Genomic DNA, 17,314 nt, shown 5'->3' with positions numbered 1-17,314 from the left:
ATCAACCTTCATTTTCCTCTCATTCTCACTGCTTTTCAGAGCTCTTTCTAGCAATTCCGCTAGTTCCAGTTTCTCAATTTCATATTTATTTTCACTCTCTTCAGGAAACCACTTCTGCAGCATCTCTGATAATTACATATCTCATATGATTACATGTATTTTTACCACTTACGTAACACTGGAGAGCGCTGACTCCAAACACTTTATTTGTAAATCACAGCTGCTGTGATTTACAACTTACCTAAAGGAAAGCCATACCAATCTGTGTTGAGAAGCTAGAGAGCTGGGTGGTGATGTAAGGAAAGTGATGAATCAGGTTTTGTTCGGCGAACAAAAGCATCACAGTTCCCTCCCAAGATCCCTTGCCAGTGGGGCATAATCTAGAATACAAAGAATTGAAGTAAATAAAATAAAAATAATTGGGCTGAATAGTGACAGAAGAATAACAGTTGCATTCAGAAAGTGGAGAATCATATGGTATACTAGTACAAGTCTCTAGTATTTATAGCCTCTCACAGTACCAACATTAATTAAATAATCCTGAAAAAACTCCTGTAAAGAAACTATATAAATATTATTCTAACCTCCACTTTACTGATAAGGAAGCTGAGACAGAGACTTACTGTATTAGTGATAACTTGAAAATGTGTTTCATTTCAAACTTGAGACATTTCCATGTCTCCAGCTGAGCTGCCAGCTACTAAAGCACACCACATTATTGAACACTGGAAATTCAGTTCTCGGTGTTTTGCCCAGAGTCACACAGTGACTCAGAATCAGAGCTTGCATTCAAATGCTACATTTCTAGGGCACAGTGATGGCAGTGTCCAGTAAACCATGCTGTCTGTTGTATTAAAGTGGTCATGAACAGCACAGGCGGCTTGTACACACATCTGCATTGGGCTGGAACCACTTGGATGGTATAGACTTGAAGAGTTTGACATTCTCAGACATCATTGCTTTTACCGCCTGCTTAGAACAAATTATAAAACAGGGAAAAAGGACTGGGAGAAAGTAATAAATAAGAAAGTATTGTAGGAAATAGTAAAAAGAGTCGAGAGGGGAAACCAAAAAGCATAAAACAGATTAAAATACACTGGTACCAAGCTGCATTTTAAGGATTCTTCTATTCCTAGTGGGCTCTGCTCTAGATTTTTTCCTAACATGGGTTCAATTTAGAAGTGGGGTAGAGAGACTGGTGCATATGCAAATGAGTTTTCTGAACCAAAAAGCAATTGGGGAAAAAGTTGCAAAACCTTGATATCTGGGATGTTGGCCCATTCAGAGTCTGCATGACATTAACATCCGCACTGACTCTCCACCATTGTCACAGAATATATCAAATATTTAGCATCTCTCAGCCCTGCAATGTCATCACCTTTTGCTTTCTAACTCCTTAGATCACATAGAGATGTGATCTAATCTTTCACTTAATTTTCAAAGCAACCTTTTGTGCTTTCCGCACGGTTTTCAGCTTTAAATGATGATTTCAAAGGATTCTTACCTAGCATCCCCCAGAGTTGCTAGTGGGAATTTTCCTCTCTTATATGCAGCATGAACAGCAATTTAGGAGATGAGCTCCTAGGCTTCAGTAGTTCTGCACAGGAGCGTATTCCTCAAAACGCTCAGAAATGCTTGCTGTGAACATGAGGTACTGGAAGGGAGCCAGCAGGCATCAATTTGACATGCAGTCACTTTTTTTTATTTCACCCTGGAGCATCCCAGGACGTAGTGCACATCAAGGTGAAAGGGAACGTGCATTTGCTTCAAAATTTCCCCACTGCTTTTCCTTCCTCCTTGCTCTGCTAGTTTACCACAGTGTAAACCCAGAGAGTACCAGCACAAAACAAACTCCTCAGTTCAAAGAAAAGATTATGCTGTTTGGGCTCTGAATTGTAATTATATGGTCTTAGTCAAATTACTTTACCGCTTTGCACTTATTAATGTTAGGATTGAGCACCACCATGCGTTTTCACAGCTAAGTAAAAGGATATATTTATCTGTGCCACATGAACATTGTCAGGATCAGAGCATTTTTCAACGGTGCCTAGCACAAGGATGTCCTAGCCATAGCATAGGATACAAAATCACCAGTATCATACCAGAAATTAAATATGCATAAATACTTATACTTTTTCATATTACTCCTCAAACAGAAAGAAAACCCCAAAACCCTACTGCCTCCTCTTCAAGAGAGCTTTTTAAAAGCCAAGCAGAAAATAATAAAAAATATTCTAAAAAGATTACAAATAGAGAGGAGATCACACTATGTATCATTTTCGTAGCCTGAATTTTTAAACAGGCCTGGAGGGTGCATAGTTTTATAACAGGGTGTGACTTTAATTACTAGTTGCAGCTTTGGAAGCTTTCCAGCACTACTGTAATGCGCTGCCGCCGTGCGGAGGACAACTGTGTGTCATTTAAGGAAAAAGCAAACCCTCTGTGACTGGGATAGATACGTAACGACTGGTTTTACATGGATTTACGTGCAGTCAGAAGCTAAACCTGACATGAACAGTCACTACAGAAGTTTCCCATTTGTACCACTCTTTTGGAAACCAAAGTGCTTTTATGCTAAAACTTGAATATAGAACGGAACTCAAAATACATATCCAGGCAGCAAATACATTAAATTCATATCCACTCAGGAAAGAAATCAGGCTTCTACGCAGTTTTTATTTATACTGCCCTTCTTCACCGAGACTGACTTCCATTAGGAATGGCTCTTAAAAGTTACAGCAGCCATTCTGAAGAAACTTGAACTTGGTGCACAGCTGCTTACCTCTGCTCTTTTGTTCCCTTCCCTATTTATCACCAAACAAAAAAGAGAGAGAAAAACTATCATCTAACCTCTCTACAGAGCAAGACCTGAGATGAGGGAGGACTGAAACTTTCACTTCCTCTGTCAAATTTAACACCATCTCTACTGATGCCAAGGGGAACTGCAGTCTGTATCATCTCCACTTGATTTCACATATGTAAGAAACCAGACTTTACCGCAGAACAATTTTTTTTCCTTTAAACTATTTCTGCAAAACAGAATACTTGAGTGCAAAAGGCCATCTTTGTGCAAAATAAATTTTTTCTTCTACATTTGCTGTCCATGCACAAAACCACTGCAGCTGAAGCCAGTTCCCAACAATCCCAACAGTAGCGGAGAAGCGACCCTTGATTCAACAGACAAAAAACGATAATATGCCTGTAAAGAGTCACCTTAGAAGCTAAGAAAGTTTTGAGTCAGGATCCCTGGGTACAGAGCAATCTCCCTTCAGGGTTAATAATGAAAGAGAGACACTGGCGGCAATGGCTGCACATGGAAGTTGCCTCTACTGGCCTCCCTGGGGCCCAAGCTGAGCCCTGGTGGGACTCCAGTGCAGTTCAGCCTCACAGCCGGCGATGAGGGGAGTGCGGGGGCCCGGGCAGGACCCTCGCTCCGTGGCTGCCGTGGATTTTACCTCACAAAACCGCGATTTCCTGCGTGAACCCGACAGGAGCAGCCCCGAGGAGCTCTCCTCAGGCGGGCATACGAAGAAAGCTGTTCTTCTCGTTAAAGAAAGTGAAAACTCTCCCTCGCCTCACAGCCTGACCGGTACAAGAACAGGCAGGATCACCCCGCCCTCCCCACCACCGCTCGGTCAGCGGTGACCGGGCCCGCCGGGGCGAGCAGCGGCCGCGCGGGCGGCTCCTGCGGCGGGCCCCGCTCGGGAATGACCGTTCCGGCCGGGAGCCCGAAGCGGGCCCGCCGGCCCCGGCCGCCCCGCGCTGCCATGGCGACGCTACCGCCCGCCGAGCGGGGAACCCGCGCACATCCGGGCGGCTGCGGGCGCCGCGCGCTACCTGCCTGCCTCCCTCCCGCTTCCGGTGGGCGCCAGTTCCGCTTCCGGTGCGGCGGATCCCGGGACGGTGCCGGTTCCGTTGCCAGGGTGAGGGGCCGCATCGCGCTGCCGAGGGGCGGGGGGGTGGATCGGTGGCGGCACTGTGACCCGGTGGGCTGCGGGGAGCGCCGCCGTGCCCCCGATCGCCGGGGCAGCCCGGTGGGTCTGGGCCCGAGCCCGTCCGTGTGCGGCGGAGGCCGGGCTTTACCGGGCCGGAGTGAGGCAGGGCCTTTCGCGGGGGTGGGGGGCCCGAGGGTGGGCGCTTTTCTCGACCGGGTCTGTACCCCCGTAACGTCTGTGGGGCGGGAGCGGCTCCCCAGGCCCCGGGGCCGGCAGCAGCGTGTGGGCTCTCCCCGCTCGCCTCGCCCCGTGTCGCTGCTGGGACAGCCCCGACGGGAGACGGGGGGAGAAGCGAACCTCGGTTTGTGTTCCTGCGGCTGCTGTCCAGAGACGTGTTTCCGGTGGTGGCTGACACAGAGCAGCTTCTGATTTGAAACCCTGTTCCTCCACCTGTTGCGGTGTAGTAGAAAGTGCCGCGGCCCCGTCTGCACAGTATTGCACTTTCTGTGTTTTGGGGTTTTTATGTTTATGTTTTATGTTGCTTAGTGAAACTTAAAGATGTGGACGTCTCTCTTCCAAATCTTCCAAGGAAAGTGGCATAATGCAACAATTTAACTACAACAACACAACTTTAACACTTTCTCTGACCCAGTGACCTTCCAACTCGTAGGCTCTTGGTGGTCCGAGGGACTTGTAAAGGCTCTGAAAATGGAATTAACCAAAGCAAACTTCATTTCAGTAAGCTTCAGTTTCATGTGGTGTCCAGTTCTGATGGTAGAAACTTTGAAAATCCCTGTGACTTTCTCTACTCCTAATCTGTTTTCCTGTAATAATTTATTCTGGTGTCCACACTCAGTCCTCTTAGTGTTTTGGCATTGAATAAAGGTGTCTTATTTCTGCTTGGCATTTCTGATAACGTTTATCTTGACAGGACTGTAACTCAGTAAGGGTAGATCGTTGGTCAAGTGCTCAACTTTGGAGGGATGATCTTTTCAATTTAGCGCTGGACAGAGACTTGAGGAGTTTTCTTACAGTTCTTGCCCTATGCATTTTCTTGCAGAATGATTTGAGGTGTATGGTACAGTTGAGAGAACAGACAATAAACTCTTCTTTCTGTAAACTTAGTCTAAGGATTACGGACAGGGATAATTTATGATAATGACCTTATGTATCAACATTGCTTGACTCTATGCAGCCTTAACCTCAGTTGAATGTCTTGGTGCTTTTAAGACCCCTTTTTCATGAGTCTTTTTCACAGGATAAGACCAGGTTCCTATCTGATTTGGGGATATTGGAGGGGGGGGCAGGGCAGGAATTTCACTTTTCTGTGATACCAGTTTTCCTCTTCAATTTGTTTTCAGGGCTCTTAGAGGGAATAATGTGGAGGTGTGGCTTGTAGTGTCCTCAGCAAGCAGGTTGTATCTAGCCCTCTATTTCTCATCTGGTCTGAGCTTGGTGGGTATGCCGGAGTAATTACTTCTTCGTTCCTAATAGGCTATACAGTATAAATGAGAAGTATTTTGTCTGAGAGCAGGTAGCCTCTGCGAATACAATGCTAGAGAGGAAGAGGAACCAGATTTTTGGATTCTGAGATTTTTCAGAATTGCCAGATCTGTATTTCTTAGTGTAATGCATTTCTTGAAGGTGGATAGCCTCAGGTTTTTTCACAGGTCTGTTCTCTCTTCTTTTTGAATATCACTCTTTCGAGGACAATCTCACCATTAGTGGTGCAGAGGCCTTCTCTGCATCTCCTGACAGTCCATAACAGCCTTTCCATAAGTATCTCCTTGATTCTCTGTTTCCAAGCTTTAACAGAAAAAACATGTTCTTTCTTCTGCATAAAGCTAAAAATCTTGTTTTTCTGCTGTGTTTAATGTAGGACTAAACTGTTAAATACAATTTGTATAAGTGATGCTGTGTAAACTAAAGATAGTATAATTATGGTTGTTTTGTCAGCACTGCAATGAAAGTGCAGTTCTTACAGTGTAATTGCATTGTGTAGGTGTGTATTTTGGCTTTGTTTTCAAACTCCTACTTTGATATTGCTACAGCGAGACGTGACCTGCGGTGTGTATTACTGCAGGTATTACACAGTGAAAGTGATTAGAGAAATCCAATGCTAAAAATGAACTGTTGGCTTCAGAACTGTTTTTATGGTTTTATATATTTTAGGTATTTCATATTTGCTGTTTTGTTGTTACATATGTAAAGATATCCATGGCTGGTTCGGTTGTGTGATTATTGCAGAGCCCATTTCTGAGCTTTGAAATGACTTTTATGATACTGCAGTACTCTGCTTGGGTGCCGGTTGTGCAGCGAACAGGCTGTACCTGCACAGAACACACAGCAAATGAGCATATGCTGGAGCAAACGGTGAATGTGACATTGCTAAATACATTGAAGTGGAACTCAGAGCCCTAGTTTTAGCGCTGTTCTTTCTCCCGCAGTTTCAACATTTTATCAACACGTTTATCATCTGCTCATGCAAAACAAATGGCTTTTTGATGTACAATATAATAAAAAATCAGAAATACTTTAAACAGACTGTATGGTTTGTCTTCTGAAAAGAGTAATTCTCCTATTTCTTCCTTACGTGATCGTTGTATTTTCCTCCTGCAGCAGATTTTTCGGAAAATAATACTGAACATATGCTTCAAGGATGTCTCTCTCTCTCATAATAAAATGGGGTGGACAGGAGTATACGATAACCTCGCTCTCAGAAGAAGACACAGTGTTGGATCTGAAGCAGTCTCTTAAAGGCCTTACTGGAGTGTTACCAGAGCGTCAAAAACTACTTGGACTTAAAATGAAGGGTAACTATTCATATTTGTTATTTGTTGTGGATGTGCCTGAGATGTTTATGGACAAACATCCTCTAAGCCTAGCCAAGTTGTATATACTAACAGGGCATCTACCTCCCAGATCTAGCTTTTGACTGAACATAGGAATTTTATGCATCACTGGATATTGTTTATTATTGATACATTTACCTGGTCATTTTTTAATGGCTGACATGGAAGTGTGGCAAACGTACATGAAAAAAAGTTAAATTGCTGCTAGCCAGACAAGCAATGTATCTGTATATGGAGGAGGATGATAATACAGCTTGGGGTATTCTGGTGTTTGATGGGTAGCTTATTTCAATTAAGCATGAAATGTATTGACAGTTTTCTAAAATCTCTCTACCCCAGTAAAAAAAAAAATCTTCTTGCATTATAGGCAAACCTGCAGATGATGATGTTAAGCTTGGAGCTCTCAAATTGAAACCAAATACCAAAATTATGATGATGGGCACTCGTGAAGAGAGTTTGGTAAATATTTTACTTGTTTATTAGCTTAAGCAGGAAAAGATGCTTTTATATATGTCTCCTCATTACAATTTTAAGTTTTGAATATTCCAGTAATAATTTGAAAAATAGTAGTATAATAGACTTCTGTTGGTGTTTATTTTTCTGTGTAAAGTAAGCTTTTCTGCAGAACTCTGATAGCAGTGTATTCAATAAACTCCTGTGTTGTTCTGGACTTAAAGTACAAACCTATTATTGTGATATTCACTGACTTTTCAAATCTGAACAATCATCAGTATACTTTAGTAATTCTTTCCACTAGTAAAGTGAAATAATTTTGTTTAAATAGTATTTTTTTTCCTGTAATGTGCAGGAACAGCAACTTGATACCCATTGTTATTTTCCTTCGGTGATCCTAGTTATCTTTTATTATTATTCCTCTAGGAAGATGTCCTTGGGCCACCTCCTGATAATGATGATGTTGTCAATGACTTTGATATTGAAGAGGAAGTTGTGGAAGTAGAAAACAGGTTAGGAGTTTTAGCTATTAGAAAACAATCCTGTTATTGAATGTACAGTATGCATTTTAGTTAACTGTAACTTTTTGCACTGTTATATTAGGGAAGAAAATCTACTAAAAATTTCCCGCAGAGTTAAAGAATACAAAGTGGAAATTCTGAATCCTCCTAGAGAAGGAAAAAAGCTGCTGGTGCTAGACGTTGATTATACGCTATTTGGTGAGATTTTATGCAACTTGTGGGTTTTATTCATTTAAGAGGTCAGTTTATTTGCCAGTTCACGTTTCTTGATATTTGCTTTACAAATCTGCTTCAGTAACTTTGGTATGTGTTGTAATATATAACTTCTGCTTTGTAATATTTTGGGGTCTTCTGCTCATATTTTAAAAAGCATTGGGCTTTTTAAGTGTTGCATATTGTTGATTTTAGTGCAGCAACTATTTACTTTCTGCAGGAAGGCATAAAAAAGTAGCAATTTGGTATTTTATCCAAATAATCGTTCTCTTGACCAACTTGTATCTTGGACATCATGGTGGCAGGGCAAGATATTGTAAAATAACAATCTCAGTCTGTACCTGATTGACTCCACTTTTGAGGGGTGTGAGAGAATAGATTCAAATTTTATTTCCAGATCATTACTAAACATGCACAAAAACACATTTTGCTTGAAAATTCTGTCAGACTGGTTTTTTTGGAAGCCAGAATTTTCCTTCTGACTTAATTTTCTGGGATGTAGGTGTGTCATGGCAGCTTGACTATAAGCAGTAAATAATAGCTTGCTTTATTCCTTTTTCTTAGCTTTCCTTTTTGATGAGATTTGTTTACGATCTGAGATCAAAATTCAACCTATTACTGAGTTTAAAATTTTTATTTAGACGTCTTCTGCTAGCAGAATTTGACAGCAGTTTTCTAATTGCAGCGGGCAATGTTTACATGTCTGAAATAAGCTTGGTATATGTTCACAAAATTAGATGGACTGGGTTTGAAGGAACCTGTTTCATATCTGGGCTGTTACAAATTTGCTGAGGTGCACAGATGAACTTGACTCTTCAAAGATATTCAGACCCACAGATCTCTGATTTAATTATTAGCTAAGCCCTCAAATACCTGTAAGGATCAACAGATAAATATCCCCTCTGCTTCCTCTCTCCACCTTTAAAATGCGAATGGTAGTTTGCTATGAATTAATTCATGATTTAAAGTGCCACAGTGCTTCCCTCATGAAACTCTTCAGGTCCCTGGATAGATAGGAAGGTCAGTCTGAACTTTAATAACTTAACTTAAACTTTAATAATTAATTGCTTCTCTCTTATATTCTTTTTAGACCACAGATCATGTGCTGAAACTGGGGTAGAACTGATGAGGCCATACCTTCATGAATTCCTGACATCTGCATATGAGGATTATGATATTGTAATTTGGTGTAAGTTTTATACTCGATACCTAAGACTTTATTGTAAATTGTCATTCAGAGCAGAGACTCCAGGTGGGAGGTTTTTATATTGCTTTTTAGTGTGACTCACAAGATCTAAAACAATACATGAATGCTTAGCTATAATACATTCAGCAGGAATGTTCACACCGCTATTAGAGCTATTTTAGAAAAACAGTAATTCTTATATTGCTCACAGGAATGGGTCTAATCACACTATAAAGCTCAACATCACTTTACTGAGTGTTACTTTGTACAAATAAACAAGTGCTTGAAGTAACAAAATTGTATAATCCACATTCAAACGCTGTTTAATGGCTACCTTTAGAAATATCTGAATTCAGACAATAAGTAGTGAACTGCCAAATGAACCAAACTGTCCTGTCTGCAGGGATGGTTGATCGTTTGCCTTTGCGTGCTGTTTCACTTCCTGTCCAACAGCTGGAGAACAGACTTTAGCCAGTGCAGAGTTTAAACCATATTAAAATTGTATTACAAAATTTAGTTTTCATAGTCTGGAACAATGTTTCCACATATTTTACATTAGTGGGCAATGTTGACCCTTTGTCCTTTCCAGGCCTTATGTATTCTTATCATTGCTTCTAGGAGAAAATCTTGCAAAGGCAGTATGGTTCCTCACAGCAGGTGCAGCCCACTTCTTATGGTCCTGCAGACTGTAGTTCAGTAACAGCTGATCTAGAAAATGGTTTAAATGCATGCAGTGCTTTATCTAGCTGTTCATTTGAAAAGTGAGCTTTTCCAAATAAAAATAAACTTCCATGAAGGAAGACTCTCTTTGAGGCAGTGAACCCTAAAAGCTGTAACAAGGATGGATCTTTCTGAAATTAAACTTCATGTAAAAATTTGATGTGTCAAGTGAGCAATTTCTTGACTTGTTTCTTTTTGCTTGTCAATGACTTATTTTGATAAAGTATTCTTTCTGTTTTCTCCCTTTGTTTCAGCTGCTACTAATATGAAGTGGATTGAAGCTAAAATGAAAGTAAGTTGTTCTGAAAATATGTAATTTATTTCCAGTCTGGCTAGCTGTTCATATAGTTGGAGTCATGCTCAGCGTTATAGAGAGGGTTAGCAACTGGGGAGGCTGTATGAATCAAAACCCGAGTTTAAGTCTTCATAGTCACTTTAAATTATCTTTGTCATAAAACTAGATTAAATCTAATTTTAGAATTCCACACAAACTATCAGCAGTAGGTGCTAAATTTAGCAGAAGTAAACACAAGTCAATACCTGCTGAAACTTAGATTAGTCACGCAGCCTTTGCAGTTGCTTTCATCTTACCTCTAATTATAGAGTTCTAGTCTTTAAGTGTAATATTTTTTTTTTAAAGGAGCGAACAGATGTGGCATGCTGGAGTAGGTTATCAAGAGGAAACTCTTTTCATATTTATCTTGTACCTCTTGCAGCTGTGTGGTTCTGTTGCTTCCTCTGCCTTATTAAAACATCCACAAGAGCTTCTTTCAATCCTAGTTTCTTCTGTACCTAAATCAGGCAACTAGCCAGTTTTGCACAGCTGACCTAGTGGTAAACATATTTACAGTCAGGCTTAGCTGTAAATCTAATGAGCTTACTAAGAATTGCTGTATGTTTGCTTGATAGGTTGGGGTTTTTATGCTTATAAATCAAAGCTTGTTTCCTCTTCAGGGAAAACTTTTCCAGATTTAAGCATTTGTATCTCCACTCTTTGTTATAGACTAACCATTTTTTCAGGTTTTAACAGACCAAAGCACATTTTCCATTGTTCTTTTCCTCAAAATAATGAATTGCTACAATTTTTCTAAACAAATAAAAATGCCTCAGAGTGATCTCAGAAATGAGAACCTTTAATCAGAACTATGAAGTGCAATTAGTGCAAGTAAAATCAGCATTGAGCCTTGCAAACATTGCACTTCTTGTGGCAACGTTACATCTCCGTTTATGTCAGTGTAGCACTAGGACTCAGTCTTGTGGAAAACCATGGTTCAAAACTGGGCTGTTTCCCCTGCACTGGTCACCTTTCTACATTTTTGGGTCGCCTTTCCAGCCCTTTTATGTGTTACTGAATCACAACCTTTCTATGCCTACTCCAGGATCTTGATCAGTTGAGATTCCTACCACTAGATGCCAGCTGCCATTTCTCCTTAAACTGATAGCACCAGGGGTGCTTACCTCTCAAAGTTTCACTTTTTGTCAGGGAACAATGATCCCAGCAATACTTGGCATTAAAGTTTTTGTTTTAAACTACAAAGCAGGAACAGCATTAAAAAGAAGGGATTATCAGATAACCAAGTTTAATCTCTCACTTACCATCTATTTATGCCTGGAATTCAGTCCCTCTAGAACAGCTAGTTATTTCAGTGTAACAGGACGCTGACCCAGGTAGGTAACACTTTTCATTTGCAAGATTCAGTTTTTCATACAAAAGCAAATCAGTTAAGTGTGGCTGGATATTTGCAAGAGAGATGTTGCAGTGGATATTTTCTCCTTGTTATGTAGCTTTGCCTACTACTGCTGTTGCACACACCAGAAATTGTCAGCAATATCTATGTTATAACATGTCAGCAGATTTTACTATTACTTTTCAGCTTTGGAAAGGATTTGAAATGGAAATGATGCTCTCTCATCTAGTCAAAGTTTTTATTTCTAAAAAGGATGTTTTCCTTAGAGTCTTTATTTCAGGAGTTATCAAATCCATAAAGTGCAAACTGACGGACTTCTGACTGAAGTTGGCTATCTTGGACAGGTGTAGGAGGAAACGGTAACAATGAACTGTTACTGTGTATTTCATCTTCGATTGGGCTGTGATTTGTTGCAGCTTACTGGAAGGACCAAATAGCAGACAGTACACAGTTGCTATCCTTGCTATAGATATTGAGTAAAGTTGAGGCACATAGAACTTGTGAGAGATTATGCATGAAGGTATGGGCAAGACCTCTCTGTATTTTGCCTTTTCTGCGGAGTTGCTTTGATTTTATGCTGACATCAGTTGTTAAGTTTCTGATAGCAAACACTGCAAAATTAAATTCCTATCAGCTTTTTTTCTTTTGGTAGAATGGTGTACTTTTATGATTCTCATTGGATAAAAAAATTTAAAACCCCCCAGATACCTATTTTTAGTGTGTCTCTGGTAATCCTCAGCAGCTCATGCTTTGACAAACAATGTATTATAATCGTGGTTTCAGTTGTACAGCGGTAAAACTGTCATAATTAGAAGTTTTAATCATAGATCTTTGTGATGCAGGAGCTTGGAGTGAGTACCAATGCAAACTACAAGATAACTTTCATGTTGGACAGTGCTGCCATGATAACAGTGCACACTCCTAGAAGAGGACTAATAGATGTAAGTACCTATTTTTTCCCTGATCTTTTTCTACATTCAACTGACACATTATCATACCCCTTTGAAATATTCAACAATAAAGTTGTGCTGGAGTTTTCATGCAAGAAAACTGTAAGAATCTTGGAAGCATAGATTTTTTTTTTTCCTACTGAAATTCTCTATTAATGTTTTGTTTTGAGTAGTACATTTGGATGGCACTGCTTTCAAATCAAATAATAGATAACTGTTGCAAGAAAATTTAGTACCAGCAGAAAGGTTTTCTTTAGTGGGGGGGGTATTTAGTATGTTATACTATTTCACATCTCTTCCCTTATTAAAGCCCAACTACCTGCTAATTTTTCAGCAAAAGAATACAAGTGTCCATTCGAGTTTGGACTCAAGTTCCTATAGACTGGTATTTTCATCTCCTGCGTATGATCTGATTTACCTCACGTACCTTGTATGTGCTATTTTTGCAGGTGAAGCCTCTTGGTGTTATCTGGGGAAAATTTTCAGAATATTACAGCAAAAAAAATACTATTATGTTTGATGATATTGGCCGAAACTTCCTAATGAATCCACAAAATGGACTCAAGGTAATTTTAACTGGAATTTTCATTTATTACTACTTTTTCTTATACTTCAAGTAGTACTTTCTCATACTTTGTATCATAAAGAAAGGCTATTCTTAACTAGCAAAGATACGTATTTTATTATAGTTTTTTATTTAGATTGCTATTTGTCTGGACTAATATTTCCCTAATAGTAGTATTAAATAAGCTTTGTTTCACTATTAAGTGAGCTTTTAAGAGACTACCAAAATCAATGAAATTATGATTTCTGCTTAAATTATACCTGCTAGCCATAATCAAGCTGGGCACTGCTGACAGGCACCACTGAAATATGTGATGCTCAATCTCAAGAGTGGTTATATTCGGAAAATAAATAACAAGTGGCTGTACTTCATGGTAGGTAGTACGCCAATGTAATAGCAAGCATTCTGTTCTGGGAAATAATTAATACCTTGAGCCATTTTGACTGCAGAACAGCAAATATTTCATTTTATAAAATTGTCAACCAGTTTGTGCTCCATTATCAGTGCTCGTTCTGAATAAGCAGAATGCAACTTAAGCTTCTACTTATATATGATGGTACAGCAGTACGGTACTAAAAGAACCCTCATAAATTTCTTTTAAAAAAAAAAAAAAGATGTTTTCAAATGCAGAAATCCAAGATGATGTTTCTTTGAAAGTATCCATGATGTGAAGAGGATAGCAATTGATGAGATCTAGCAAGAGGATGTTAATTGGAACTGTACAGTGTTAGGAGAATCAGGAATAGCAAAGATCTTGCTAGGAGAGGATTATCCAGAGAGCTCCCTCTTGCTCAGATTTGAAAGATGTTTGTCAAAATGTTGTTAACAGAGCTGCAAACAAGAACGTTGAATCACTAAAACAAGGCACAGGTATAATGTATTCCAAGCTTAAAGCCATTGTCAGATAAGCTTTATTTCTGATATCTCTTTTCACAGAGGCTATGATTGTAGTCAAATGCTTTTTGTTGAAAAGAACCATCTGGTTCCAGTGATGCCACACAACTCATAAAGCAGAGCTGAAAACCCCTTATGTCTCCTGCAAAAATATCTATGAAATCATATTAGAAAATGTGGCAGTCCATTCCAGATCATTTTATCGTTCTGTCTGACTGGGAGGGGAAGGCTTGAAGAAGTTCAAGACAAAACAAATTTCCTCCTGGTGGGCATGCAAGGCAAAAACCCTACAGTCCAGTTTGCATGAATAACAAGACAAATTGGATGTGACCACTAATGGAAAAGGTTTTTCTTCCTCTTACCTAAGAGGAGTTATAACTTGGCATAGTACTGAAAATATATTTTAATTAGGTGGTAAATGATAGAGAATCGGAAGCATTTTTCTTACTTTGAGCAAATGGTTATACCCAGTTTGTTTATTTTGTATAGATAAGGCCTTTTATGAAAGCACATTTAAATCGGGATAAAGACAAGGAGCTTCTAAAACTCACTCAATACCTCAAAGAAATAGCAAAATTAGATGACTTCTTGGAGCTGAATCACAAACATTGGGAAAGGTAAGAACAAAGTCAAAATTCTTTCTTCCTTCTGTCCCTGACCCCACTGTATTTTGCTTGAGGTTGTCTGTACAAAGACTGGAAACAACTGAGCTGATGAACTTTGACATCACTTAGAGTTATGAAGGTCCTTTAGTTTGAGTAGAATTTTAATAAGGCTATAATGTTTGGGCTGCTTCCCTAAAATGATAAGATTTTGACAGAATGGACTTTTTTTTCATACTTCTCCAGTATTCAGGACTGCCGATTGTTTTCAATGAAGTAATTATGCTTGCTAAAGGGAAAAGAATGTTTGAAGGAACCTGGTCCCTGGAAATCTCTCTCTTTCCACCCCTACAAAGTTAGGCTGTCAGTTCAGATCTCAGGTCCTTTGTTACGAGGCAACTTTTCTGGCGGTTACTTCAGAGGTTTGGGGTGTTGCGGTGTGGTTCTCACGCGCTATCCCGGTTGTGTGGTATTACGGTATTCATCAGCTCTGAAATGTATGTTACTGTGTTATGAACGAGAGTTTTCCAAATGCTTAGGGCACCAGTTACCATCCTAATTCTTGCTAGAGAATGATTAGCTGAAGTTTTTGGGCAAAATTCTTCTTAATGGTTTTATGCAACAGCCTGAAGTTTCAATACATGTGAAAAAAGTGTGTGCAATATGCTATTCAAAAAACACTCATCCAGTGCTTAAAAGAACAGCCTTGCAAACTTGATACAATTTGCTTTCTTGTTTCTGATTAGAACAGAAAGTCAAATGTTAAACTTTAAAAGCAGTGAAATTCACTGGATATTTCACACTGTCAGTTAAATTGGTTGGATTTTTTTTTCTAGAGTATTTGCAAAGACTTCAGTGTCACCACATAGCCAGATTGCTCCAGCTGTAGTGGTAGGAGAACTATGTGATCAGAAAACAGGCATTTTAGAGTAACTCAGATTCTCTAAAGAAGCTAGTGGAGGGCTGTTCTTTTCAGGTTATGCTGGATGACTGTTCATTAAAGTCTTGAATTTATTTGAAGGAGTGCTGTATCTAATGGGCCTTTTTATCTTAAAGGATATAATAGCTACTTTTCTAACTGATGTAATTTTCAACCTCTTAGAATAAAACATTTCCATTTCCTTCCTCCCTTTTGTTTAAAAACCTAATAGAGTCTAACTAAAAACATGACTTAGAATTACTGTAAGATAACCTATCATGGAATTGAAAGAATGTTGAAATCAAATAAAATCATAAGTAGTATTGATCACATTTGTAATTTTTGGTTATCAATAGGGAGATTGCTAGTGAGAAAAGAAAGCAGATTCATACTTTGAGCTTATAAAAGGTACTAGATATGTTTGTGCCTACCTCTCATTTTGTGAAAAACAGTACTTTTGTTTCTTTCAGGTATCTTTCAAAGAAGCAAGGACAATAACGCTAGTAAAATTGTGTGGCACTGAATTGAAGGGAACACAACTAAGATCATTGGACTTTTCCTTGCTTTTACGCTAGAGTATAATAGTGCTGGACACTGGATCCAATGCCAGAATGACTGCTATACTTGGTCTTCCAGTTGGTTGGTTGTGGGGGTTTTTTTTTAAAAGATCACAGCAATAAGCTCAAAGTGGGAGAAACAAGTCAGTTACTTTTTCTTGCATTCAGTTCTGGTGTTACTACTTAAAATACTTTCCTCTCCTTTGCTGCCGAAGTACAACCATAACCATTAAAGACCAAAACCATTCTGAAACTAGAAAAAAATATTTAGACCAAAAAAGTTGAGTAAGGAGCCAACCTTGGCAGTGTATGAATTGTAAAAGCCCTCTATTCCCTCCATCTTTAGAAACAGTCTCCCTCTCCCATTCCAGTATTTAAGTCTATAAATTACAAGTTGTCTAAGTTTGATATGTATTAGTATGTCAGTGTTTCTCTGTGCAAGACAGTAAGATGGGAAACTACCACCTCTGTGGCCAATTTACCCCACTGTGTGAACTTGTACTATAAAGCAGTGTTTACTGGAAAACAAAAGATTGAAGTTTGAGGGAGAGAAACCCACTCTTATTTGGTAAGTGAAAAGCAGTCTGCCTGAAAAATTCTCATATGTCAGATAAAGGGTTTAAACCTCAGATGGGAAAGTCACATTCCTAACAAAGCATGAACAAAACCCTTGTTCTCTTCTAGCTAAATCTTGTCAAAGTGCAAACACTGTGTTTAAATACAATATTCAGCCATACTGTTCTGAAAATATCATTTACTTGCGCTGCTTATGCCTGCACTATAGAAGTGTGATGTGACTGCTGTTTGGCATTACCAACACTTGTGCATTATGCAGTTCATGTATTTGAAAGAAGACTGACCCTTTCAAATAAAAATGGTATATATTGTTCTTAAGGAACTATAGCAGTTGTGTAAATAATAAATACCTTTTTCATAATTTGTGTCCTGTGCTGTCTTCAATATCTAGTTTGCAGAATAGAGAAGCCATTGCTAATCTTCATTTTGGCTTTTTGGGGTGTTTCTTTGGATTCCAGAGACACCCATTTTGCATCAGTAGTTAAGTAAGAGACTGGTATGTGCCACTGCAGATTAGGGCAGCGGTGTCGAGTAGTGAAGCGCTTAGCTGCCCAGGAAAGGAGCCCTGACAGCAAATGTCAGAATGTCAGGACAGCAGACACAAATGAGCCATTAAGATGAGCATGTTAGGCTCTGGCTCAGTGACCTGTCAGAAAATATACAGTTGCTTATCCACTGCTCTT

General features: G+C 39.3%; 1 protein-coding gene across 1 annotated transcript; it reads left to right on the top strand.

Moving 5' to 3' along the window:
- The first annotated feature begins 3,889 nt into the window (after nt 1-3,889).
- On the top strand, nt 3,890-16,981 carry UBLCP1 (ubiquitin like domain containing CTD phosphatase 1). Its single transcript, XM_050905527.1, has 11 exons — nt 3,890-3,923; nt 6,555-6,748; nt 7,155-7,246; nt 7,667-7,752; nt 7,844-7,959; nt 9,065-9,163; nt 10,135-10,172; nt 12,411-12,509; nt 12,968-13,084; nt 14,467-14,594; nt 15,969-16,981. Exons 2-11 carry the CDS (start codon nt 6,595-6,597, stop codon nt 15,994-15,996), a joined length of 957 nt encoding a protein of 318 aa, XP_050761484.1. The 5' UTR covers nt 3,890-3,923; nt 6,555-6,594; the 3' UTR covers nt 15,997-16,981.
- Nucleotides 16,982-17,314: the final 333 nt, after the last annotated feature.

Source organism: Gymnogyps californianus, chromosome 14 (assembly GCF_018139145.2).
Source record: "Gymnogyps californianus isolate 813 chromosome 14, ASM1813914v2, whole genome shotgun sequence".
NCBI lineage: Eukaryota > Metazoa > Chordata > Aves > Accipitriformes > Cathartidae > Gymnogyps > Gymnogyps californianus.
This window is presented reverse-complemented; position numbering and strand designations above follow the sequence as displayed.

Coding starts and splice junctions, on each gene's coding strand:
- UBLCP1 (XM_050905527.1), top strand. CDS start 6,595: ATGTCTCTCTCTCTCATAATAAAATGGGGTGGACAGGAGTATACGATA. Junction 7,753..7,843: donor GTTGTGGAAGTAGAAAACAG/GTTAGGAGTTTT, acceptor CTGTTATATTAG/GGAAGAAAATCTACTAAAAA. Junction 7,960..9,064: donor CGTTGATTATACGCTATTTG/GTGAGATTTTAT, acceptor TATTCTTTTTAG/ACCACAGATCATGTGCTGAA.